This window comes from Chiloscyllium plagiosum, chromosome 1 (assembly GCF_004010195.1).
Source record: "Chiloscyllium plagiosum isolate BGI_BamShark_2017 chromosome 1, ASM401019v2, whole genome shotgun sequence".
Classification (NCBI taxonomy): domain Eukaryota; kingdom Metazoa; phylum Chordata; class Chondrichthyes; order Orectolobiformes; family Hemiscylliidae; genus Chiloscyllium; species Chiloscyllium plagiosum.
This window is the reverse complement of record NC_057710.1, coordinates 60,520,708-60,531,996: the sequence shown is the minus strand read 5'-3', so window position 1 is coordinate 60,531,996 and position 11,289 is coordinate 60,520,708. Positions and strand designations below refer to the sequence as shown.

General features: G+C 37.5%; 1 protein-coding gene across 4 annotated transcripts in view; it reads right to left on the bottom strand.

Annotated features, from left to right (window-relative positions):
• The window catches only part of epg5 (ectopic P-granules autophagy protein 5 homolog (C. elegans)), a 145,757-nt gene that overhangs the window by 34,778 nt on the left and 99,690 nt on the right, over window positions 1-11,289 (bottom strand). For all 4 annotated transcript variants that reach the window (XM_043687769.1, XM_043687761.1, XM_043687752.1 and 1 more), the window contains exons 28-33: window positions 10,733-10,875; window positions 9,237-9,393; window positions 7,072-7,266; window positions 4,463-4,676; window positions 2,406-2,551; window positions 1,006-1,213 (exon numbers count right to left, since the gene is read on the bottom strand). In XM_043687769.1, the coding sequence (XP_043543704.1) occupies window positions 1,006-1,213; window positions 2,406-2,551; window positions 4,463-4,676; window positions 7,072-7,266; window positions 9,237-9,393; window positions 10,733-10,875 (1,063 nt within the window). The remainder of the gene's footprint in view (window positions 1-1,005; window positions 1,214-2,405; window positions 2,552-4,462; window positions 4,677-7,071; window positions 7,267-9,236; window positions 9,394-10,732; window positions 10,876-11,289) is intronic.

Genomic DNA, 11,289 nt, shown 5'->3' with positions numbered 1-11,289 from the left:
GTTGAGTCCGTGATTAAGAAAGCGAATGCAATGTTGTCAATTATCTCAAGAGGGTTGGAATATAAAAGCACTGTTGTGCTACTGAGACTTTATAAAGCTCTGGTTAGGCCCCATTTGGCGTAAAGTTTTGGTCCCCACACCTCAGGAAGGACATACTGGCACTGGAGCGTGTCCAGCGGAGATTCACACGGATGATCCCTGGAATGGTAGGTCTAACATATGAGAAACGGCTGAGGATCCTGCGATTGTATTCATTGGAGTTAAGAAGATTAAGGGGAGATCTAATAGAAACTTACAAGATAATACATGGCTTGGAGAGGGTGGGCGCGAGGAAATTGTTTCTGTTAGGCGAGGAGACTAGGACCTGTGGACACAGCCTTAGAATTAGAGGGGGTAAATTCGGAACAGAAATGCGGAGACATTTCTTCAGCCAGAGAGTGGTGGGCCTGTGGAATTCATTGCCACAGAGTGCAGTGGAGGCTGGGATGCTAAATGTCTTCAAGGCAGAAATTGATAAATTCTTGATGTCACAAGGAATTAAGGGCTACGGGGAGAATGCGGGTAAGTGGAGTTGAAATGTCCATCAGCCATGATTGAATGGTGGAGTGGACTTGATGGGCCGAATGGCCTTACTTCCGCTCCTATGTCTTATGGTCTTATTTTCAGTGTAGATAGAATTGGACTTACAACAGTGAATGCAATTTGTTTACTTTCAAGGGTATTTGTTTTAAAGTGCACTTTCAGTGCAACAGGCATTTGTTAGAGTTCCTGATAGAATCAAGGGTCAAGTTTTTAACTCAGTGATTGATCAATTGGCTAATTTACAAATGATTACAGCATTAAGTAACTTCATTAGTCCAAAGTAATATGCATATTTCATATTATCAGTTACTAATGTTGACACCAACATTTTAACACCATATTTAGTAAGTGAAAAGTACAATGCAATTTTTACTTAATTAAGTGTCAAATGCTGATTCATCAATCCTATCCTTCAGTTAATACCTGTCACGTTCTTGATGCTGGATGGAGGTTCTTGGGCAAGTTTGGCAATCTCTGAATCAATAAGAAGCCTAACAAGAAACATCAATAATTTCTTCACTTCATTCATGTATGGAGTCCACTTTGAAAACAGACCAAAGCTCCTTAAATCTGCTTTTGAAAGGCGCAGTTTGAAGAAGAAATCAGACAGCCACTGTATGGTTTCCAGTACCTGTACGGTGAAACAGAGTTTAAACTGTTCATAGTATGTATTTTCTTCCCGATTCTATCTCAAAATATTTAGATTAAAAAAATTCAAACTTTTGCTTGAAATTGCTTTATTCAAAAAAAAAGGTAAACCGCAACTCCGCTGAGTAAAGTAAGGTTTTAAGAGTGATTCGAATTCTGAATCACTTATTCTCAACCTAACTTTCAGGAAAAGGGGTAGGAATTTTAGGACCAAGATGAGGAAACATTTTTTCATTTGCTTAACCTGTGGAATTTGCTACCACAGAAAGCTGTGGTCATTCAGCATATTCAAGAAAGATATTGATAAATATTTAGATATTAAAGGCATCGAGGAGTATGGAAAAAAAGGACCATGGCTTTAAGATAGAAGAAAGCCACGATCATGTTGAATAGAAGAATGGGCTTGAAGGGCTGAATGGCGTACTCCTATTCCTAGTTTCTGTATTACATTCTTCACAATCATTTTTTAAAACACATTTAAACAATAAAGAATCAGATGCACTAAATTTCACTCATTAGGAATAATGGTCATTTTGAGCTTCTTTTGTTTTCTGTAAATATATTTTTGGAACACATTTCTGACTACATATAAGTAATAGGAGGTAAAAGCTTTTTGGTTCATTCAGCTCTGGAGAGTTCCCTTTGCAAAGGTGTTCCCACCTGCAGTATTAACAAAAGTTTAACTTCTTAAGAAATAGGAAACAAATTATTTAATTTCAGATGTAAAATCTACTGAAACTAATGGAAATTACTGATGTAAATGTGTTGTGCTGTAAATACACCCTCTCATCTGAGCACCTACACATTTATAAACTACATAGTTTATAAAAATGGAAAAACACAACTGTGTGCGGAGTTGTATGTCTTTGTTTCAACTTTACTGTACTTGAAGACGGAAAGAGTTTAATTGTGAAGTAATAATTAAAACCTAAAGTTGAGAGACATCATTTCGTGTGTGTGCGCGCGTGCGCAGGGGGGTTGCAGGAAAGAGAAGTCAGACAATATTAAAATTGAAGTGAATGCAAGAATGATAAAGAATCTTTAAGAAATACTTCGAATGCAAAACAATGCAAGTAACTTCAGTAACAATGTCAAATGTCTTTTTAGATTTTCCTGAGGCGGGATATTCAATTATTTTTCTCATGTTGGAAAACAATTGATAGACTGTGCTTTACCTGTTCATATGATAGCCTGATCTGAGGACGTTGGTGTGTTTCTGCACATTTTACAATTGGGGGTTCATGTTCATCTTCAGAGGTACAATTTAAGGTTTTCAAAGCAATCCTCCAGCAGTCAAGGTTCAATCTCTGTTCTGAAGAGCCTTAAACAGAGTGAAAAAGAAATGAGGAGACATTTTTTTCAACAGCTCTAATAATTCGGTGCTGTCTTGTATTAATTATCTTTCTTGCATTTGTAAAACAACATTATGAACTATCAGAGATGTTGGTAAAATTTTACAAAATGATCTTTGAAGCCTCAAAGACTCCATCCAAAATCTTTGCATATGTGCTAAATGCCAGGGCATTTTTATCATTTGGGGTATGGGCTCTATTGTGTGTGGATCTGACAAAACTAACGCACATCTTTCAACACACCGTGTAACCTGCTTGGTTCCCTTGTGCCTAGTTTTTAGATTAGATTACATTAGATTTAGATTAGATTAGATTAGATTACATTACAGTGTGGAAACAGGCCCTTCGGCCCAACAAATCCACACCGACCCGCCGAAGTGCAACCCACCCATACCCCTACATTTACCTCATACCTAACACTACAGGCAATTTAGCATGGCCAATTCACCTGACCTGCACATCTTTGGACTGTGGGAGGAAACCGGAGCACCTGGAGGAAACCCACGCAGACACGGGGAGAACGTGCAAACTCCACACAGTCGCCTGAGACGGGAATTGAACCCGGGTCTCTGGCGCTGTGAGGCAGCAGTGCTAACCACTGTGGGTGGAAAATTTGAGGCGGATTAGTAACGTGAGTACAGCATGTTGTGGCTAAAAAGGTGTTGAGTATATCCAAAAAGATGATTTTAAGTTAAACTTTCAACTTACATAGAGCAATCTACTGTATACTGTAAGTGATGCAAAAAAAAACACAATGCAACAGCCAAAACTGAAACTCCTGGCAATATTCATTTTATGGGATGTGGGTTTTGCTGCCTGGCCATATTTATTGCCCATCCCTAACTGCCCTTGGGAAGGTGGCGGTGAACAGCTTTGTTGAACTGCGGTGCTTAACCTGATGCTGAGAGATTTTTAACTTTGTCCTCCCTAGTCCAACACTGGCTGCTCCACATCACAATATATTTCCATGCCAGGATGGGGAGGGCTTAGAGGGGAACCTGTAGTCAGGTTCCCCTATTATTTTTCTGCTCTTGTCCTCCTAGATGGAAGTGGTCATGGGTTTGAAAGATACTATCTGAGCATCTTTGGTGAATTTCTGCAGTACATCTTGTAGATAATGCACAGTGGTGCTACTGAGTGTTGGTGGGGGAGTGAGTGGATGCTTATGGATTCCAATCAAGCGGGCTGCTTTATCCTGGAATGTGTCAAGTTTCTTGAGTGTTGTTGGGACTGCACTCATCCAGGCAAGTGGGGAGTATTCCATCACACTTCTGACTTATGCCTTGCAGAAGGTGGACAGGCTTTGGGGAGTCAGAAGGCTCAACTGCCAGCTGCCTCAGATTTAATGATAATAAAAGTTTATCTGATCCTCAGCTGAAAGAGGTAAGTAATTAAACAAAAAGGATATTCAGAGTGTGGGCACAGTATTTTTTTTCCAGGAGCCTTTATCAGAGGGTGGTATGGAGATTGGATGTTTTTGCAGGCAGGCATGTGGGACAGGAGGAGAGAGGACTACTATACTTTTGAAACTAACACAAGTTTAGAGGAATTAATGTTCATTTTAGATTGATATGGGATTGAAGAATATCATACTTATAAAAACAGGAAAATACTTCCAAGCAAAATCATTGTCTGTGTAATAATCCATATGTTTCTGTCTATTTAGGTAATAGTTTTCTATATAGTTACAAAATATTAACTAATTCCTGAGTGAGCCTGGCTGGGTAGCAAAAATATCAATGATATTAAAAGAATTCAATTAGACAAATGTGTCCTGGGTTTGACAAGTCAATTGGATAAGCAAATCTAAATTATGCAAATTTACCATTTAAAAATGTTATCTTCCACCTTCATGAAAATTCCTGTCGATAACTACTTACTCTGCATCAGAAGTCTGAGGAAGTCACTATAGTGATCAGGGAATTGATACTGCAGAACATACATCCAGTGTTTGCAAAAAATGTTAAAAGCCATTTGAACTTCTTCCTCTGGTTGAAAGCCACACAAAGTCAGAGCTGAATGAATGGTCTCCAACAGCCGCGTCCGTTCAGACATAGCTGGCTTGGTAGAATTCAACCACAAAATAAGGTCAAACTGTAAAATAAAAATAGAAATCAACTTTTGAGAAGCTCAAAATCATGAGTGTTCTGGACAGAGTAGATAGATGAACTATTTATACTGCCTAAATCGTCTTTTTCTATGCTGCAGGCATTCTAGATTCTGTGACCACTGCCATGACTGCAGATGTGCAAAAAGAAGGCTTGAGAAAAGTTATGATTGTTGAGAAAACTAGAGAAGTTACTTTTCTTCTGTTTAAGTAACAATCTGATGGTAGTGAACATATCTTACTAATAAAGGAAGCAAAAAAAGACTTCTGTATTACCTCTCTAGTAAACATGGAACATAATCACACAAGTAATTAAAAATGGTTTTGCTTGAAAGTATTTTCCTGTTTGTATAAGCATAATTATGTGTTCTGTTATGCAGATTCTTTTCAGCCAACATTGGTTCAGATCATAAGACTGCTTTGGTATCAATACAATTAAGACAAGAATTGTGTAAAAGCATTTAAAAAACTGAAGTCCGGACAACTTGAAATAACCCAATATCAGAAAATAGTACAACAATACTTTGGCGATAGTGACCATTATTCAGTTATGTTTACAATAGCAATGGACAGGGATAGGCATATACCGCAGGGAAAGAGGTATAACTGGGGGAAAGGTAATTACAATGCAATTACACAAGATTTAGGATGCATAGGGTGGGAAAGGAAACTACCAGAAATGGACACACTTGAAATGTAGAGCTTATTCAAGGACCAGCTACTGCGGGTCCTTGATAAATATATACCGATCAGGCAGGGAGGTAGTTGTCGAGAGAGGGAGCTATGGTTTACTAAAGAAGTTGAAGCTCTTGTCAAGAGGAAGAGGAAGGCTTATGTGAGGATGAGGCGTGAAGGCTCAGTTAGGGGGCTTGAGAGTTATAAATTAGCCAGAAAAAATCTAAACAGAGGGCTAAGAAGAGCCAGGAGGGAATATGAGAAGTTGTTGGCGGATAGGATCAAGTAAAACCCTGAGGCCTTCTATAGGTATACCAGGAATAAAAGAATGACTAGAGTAAGATTAGGGCCAACCAAAGATAGTAGTGGAAAGTTGTATGTGGAATCTGAGGACATGGGGGAAGCACTTAATGAATACTTTTCATCAGTATTCACATTGGAAAAGGGCAATATTAGTGAGAATATGGAGATAGAGGCTACAAGATTAGATGGAATTGAGGTAGACAAACAGGAAGTTTTAGCAAATTTGGAAGATCTGAAAATAGATAAGACCCTGGGGCTGGATAGGGAAGCCAGGGAGGAGATTGCAGAGCCTTTGGCTTTGATCTTTATGTCATCATTGTCAACAGGAGTAATGCCAGAAGACTGGAGGATAGCACATGTTGTTCCCTTGTTTAAGAAGGGGAGTCGGGACAACTCTGCTGATTACAGGCCAGTGAGCCTTACTTCAGTTGTGGTTAAGGTGTTGGAAAAGGTTATAAGAGAAAGGATTTATAATCATCTGCAAAGGAATAATTTGATTATGGACAGTCAACACGGTTTTGTGAAGGGTAGGTCATGCCTCACTCACCTTATTGAGTTCTTTGAGAAGGTGACAAAACAGGTGGATGATGGTAAGGTGGTTGATGTGGTGTATGTGGACTTCAGTAAGGTGTTTGATAAGGTTTCACACGGTAGGCGATTGTACAAACTATGGAGTTTCTGGATTGAAGGTGATTTAGTGGTTTGGATCAGAAATTGGCTAGCTGAAAGAAGATGGTGGTTGACGGGAGATGTTCATTCTGGAGCTCAGTTACCAGTGGTGTGCTGCAAGGATCTGTTTTGGAGCCACTGCTGTTTGTCATTTTTATAAATAATCTGGATGTGGCCGTAGAATTCCTTGCCTAACAACATTTAGAAGTGTATCACCTAAGGACTGCAACATTTCAAACAGGCTCATCTCAACTTCCTAATGAGTGATGAATGCAACGAAAATAGAAATTGCTGGAAAAGCTCAGCAGGTTTGGCAGCATCTATGGAGAGAAATCAGAGTTAACGTTTTAAGTTGAGTGACCCTTCCTCAGTTAGTTCCGAGGAAGGATCTCTTGACCCAAAGCGTTAACTCCAATTTCTCTTCACAGATGCTGCCAGACCTGCTGTATTTTGCCAGCAATCTCTATGTTTGCTTCTGATTTAAAGCATTTACAGTTCTTTCAAGTGATGATTGCAATTCTGCCAGTGTTACCTGTAATCCAAAACGAAATTTATGAAACTTAGATATGGTAACTAAAAGAATGCAGACAGACTTGCAACATATCACTGACATTGAATTCTGCAACTTTGATACAAATTTTGATTCAGTGAAGGGGCAAGTATAAAATAATTAGTTAACTAACTGGACAATTAAAGTAGCCAGAGTTCAATGGTTTCTAAAAAGAACAATTTTACCTTTGTTAGTAACATGAAGATGACATCTCCACTATCTGTGTGGAGGACTTTGACAACTTCTTCATAAAGATTGACAAATTCATCTGGAGATATATTTGGAGTGAAGTATGGTGACAAAAGGTTGCATAATCTTCTGTTCTGAAGAACTTTTTTCAACAAATTTTTGCTTTCTGTTTTAGCACAACTCAGAAAAACCTGCAAAATCATAGAAAAATATTTAGATTTATCTTTAATTGTAATAGTTTGAAATTTTACTTGCACCAAGTGAAAATGTAATAATCAAAATATGGAGCAAAATAATTCAATAAATGCCTTAAGTTGTTCCAAGAATTATAGAATCATAGAACATACAGTATACAAACATACTTTGGTCCAATTTGTCCATGCCAACCAGACATTCTGAATAAGTCTAGACCCATTTGCCAACGTTTGGTCCATATTCCTCTAAACCCTTTCCATTTATATACCCATTCAGATGCCTTTTAAATGTTGTGATAGTACCAATCTCCACCACCTATGGCAGTTCATTCCATATACACACCACCCTTTGCATGAAAACATTGCCCTTCGGTCTCTTTAAAATCTTTCCCCTCTCAAACTATACCCTCTAGTCTTGGACTCCTCTACACTAGGAAAAAGACCTTGACTATTCACTTTTTCCATGCCCCTCATGATTTTATAAACTTATATAAAATTACCCCTTAGCCTCCGACACTCCAGGGAAAATTGCCCCAGCCTATTCAGCCTCTCCCTATAGCTCAAGCTCTCTAACCTGGCAACATCCTTGTAATGTTTTTCTGAACCCTTTCAAATGTCACAACATCCTTTCTACAGCAGGGTGACCAGAATTGAACACAGTATTCCAAAAGTGACATAACCAATGCCTTGTACAGCCACAACATAACCTTTCAATTCTTATACTCAGACCAATAAAGGAAAACATACCAATCCCTTTACTTAACTACCCTGCCTACTTGCGACTCTGCTTTCAAGGAACTATGAACCTGCACCCCAAGGTCTCTTTGTTCGGCAACACTCTCCAAGACCTTATCATTAAGTGGACAAGTCCTGCTCTGATTTGCCGTACCAAAATACAGCATCGCACATTTATCAAATTTAAACTCCATTGGCCACTCCTTGGCCCATTTACCCATCTGATCAAGATCCTGTTGTAATCTTCTTTGCTGTTGAGTACACCACCAATGTTGGTGTCATCTGCAAACTTACTAACCATACCTCCTATTTTCACATCCAAATTGTTTATATAAATGACAAAAAGGCAGAGGATCCAGTACCGATCCTTTTGGCACGTTGCTGGTCACAGGACTGGAGTTAGTTGAGTAAATTAGTAAATCCTTATGATGTGGTATGTTCAAACTAAACTTCAAGTAAGATTAAATTTACTCATCTAAAATACTGATAATTCCTTTAAAATTCAAAAGGAAGATGTTAATGTTTTTGTCCAATAGTTCGATGGTTGTGCTAAATTTCAAATTACAAATAGGTAACTAATTTAACCTAAATGGGCTATTATCTTCGTTCAAACAGTGAGAAAATAATTTTGCACAGAATCTGAGATCTGCTCTCAATAATTCACTGATCCCATCCAATATTATCAATACTACCCTATATCCTTTTCTTTTTTGTCTATCTAACCTAAATGATGATATCCTTTAATATTCGGTTCGCAGTCGAGATCATCCTGCAGCCAAGTCTACATAAATGGCAATTAAATCATACTCTATTGACTCTACTACCATCAATTTAGCTATCTTGTTGTGAATGCTGTGCGCATTCAGACAGCGCGCTTGAAGGTCAATTATGCTAGTGACAATATTAGAACATTTTTATGCCTCGTGCCGATAGACAGTTTTTGACCAGCGGGAAGGGAAATGCAACTTTGCTTCAGGATCTTTAGGAGGGAAATAAAATTAGCTGAAACTCGTGTTCTTGAATGATACCTTGTAACCTCAGATAGTTAATGCCAACACAAAGTTTTTTGTTTGCTTTGCTAAAATTGTTTGAGAAGAATTTCACCCAAACCACAATCCAGATGACATCAAGATTGGATTGGTTTTAACGTCACCAAAATACTAGCCACTGGATTTACACCTTGTGCACTTATTTGGTTTATATATCTGTAATGTGTAAAAAAACTTCCATACCTGTCCAAGAATTTCAATACATGATGTAAAAAACTGCCTTGTTGGTGGATGTCGCTGTGTTTCATCACAGACAAAAGACACAATCTCATAGAACAGAGCAATGGCAACTTTCTGAAAAGTTTCTGTATGATGCAACTTGAAGGCATTTACCAAGGCCCTAGAAACAATCATAACTTAAATGAGGAAGCCAACAAACAATGATGGTAACTTAGAAATTATGCAAGTAACAAAAGATCAAAAATAACACTGATGTATATATGTCTTCTTCACACACAAACACAATTGGAAGTACACTTTATACAGTATGCATTTAGAAAAATGTTTTTGTTAACTGACAATTCAAAATTTAGAAATATCACCAAGAATAAAATGAGATGTGAAAGTATTTTTAAGAATAATAATAGAGAATATTTGGACGGGTTTATCCTGGGAACAAATCAGAGTGTAATGGTATAATTTTCTTTGGGGGAAATGCAGTTTCATTTCGGGTGATTCATCCAAATCAGATGATCCAGCAAAGGACTGCTTTCATTTTATCAATGCAACAGAAGAGTGATTGACTTTGGCTAAAATCCTCCCACATTGGAATGACTTAGCACCTATGAAATTTACCCCAATGTAGTACCAGAAGTTGAACAATCCCAATAGAATCTTTAAGACCTGAGGCAAAATCCTTAGGGGTGTGGGTTGGAGGCAATGACGGTCTAAAATCTTCAACATTGTGGCACAGGAGAGAAATCTTTGTCTGCACCATCAGATTTGAAGTTGACAACAATGGGCCAAAAAGTAAACTGAAAGGAACACTGCAGAAAAAATTACAAAGTGGAAATCAATAACTTCGACCGAGCAATGGATAGAAAGATGCCATGTTGGCGGAAATGCCGGTTCAGGGGTTTCAGACGGTTCAGACAATGTCAAATTGAAATAACACAATGGTAAAAAAAATTAATATAAATACACTTGTGTGAATATAATACAAGTCATTATTTTGATAAATTGTTATCTCACTAGTGATTCAACGTATTAGGGTTTTAATGCTTCAACCTTATTAAAAAAATGTTAAAAATCACACATTTGTCCAGGTAAACAAAAAGTAAATGAAATATAGAAATGGAAATTTCAGAAAATATTTACACCTTCCATAAGGGAGCTCAATGAAAGCATATTCGACTCTTTGTTTAATCTGAGAATTACGTTGTCAAATAAACCACACATCAATTTTTAGTATCTAGTATACTTGAATATATGTTGTGAAAACTTTTGACTTGCAACCATTAGGACAGGTACAACAGTGCCAAATTTCAAAGGGAGTAAGAACTGTGCATTCTCTAAGGCACTGCTTTGACGACAGTCAACTTGTCAACCGATTAACACACTTTTCCATGCAGTATGAATTGTTGGCATTCTAGCATCTGTCTTGATGAATGTAAAGTATTGGCAGTGCATCTACTATTTCTCAGCAACAACATTATTTCTTTTTGGGAGTATTAACTTACGTTATAAAGTTTTCCACATATACAGCAGCTTCAGCAATGTTTTGAGGTGGTGATTTTGCAACATCAATTTGTAGCTGCTTAATGTCTTTCACTAAATCATCAAGCTGTTTTTGGATGGCAGAATTCTTGTATAATTCTTTACACTGAAATTTGAACAGAAATTCATCATTTAATTATTTTCAGATTACTTAGATATACACAACCCAACTGGCATACATGTATAAATTTTAATTCTCTGCAGCAATATACTACATATTAATATCCCAATACTATTGTGTGTGTAAAGCTTAGGACAAAAAAGGCTATTTAGTCTACATAATGTACGCTAATATTGATGTTTCACAATGCCTTGCACCTAAGTCATCTCAGCATAACCTTATACCTTTGTTATGTACATATTTAGCTTCCCTTAAAATCATCTACTGACCTCAAATACTTCATGTTGTGGAACATCACATATTCTAACCACTCTCTAGGTAAAAGACGTTTGACCTGAATTCCTTATTGGATTTATTTTTCAGCAACCTGTTCTGAAGTATTATTACACACTTCTGGAG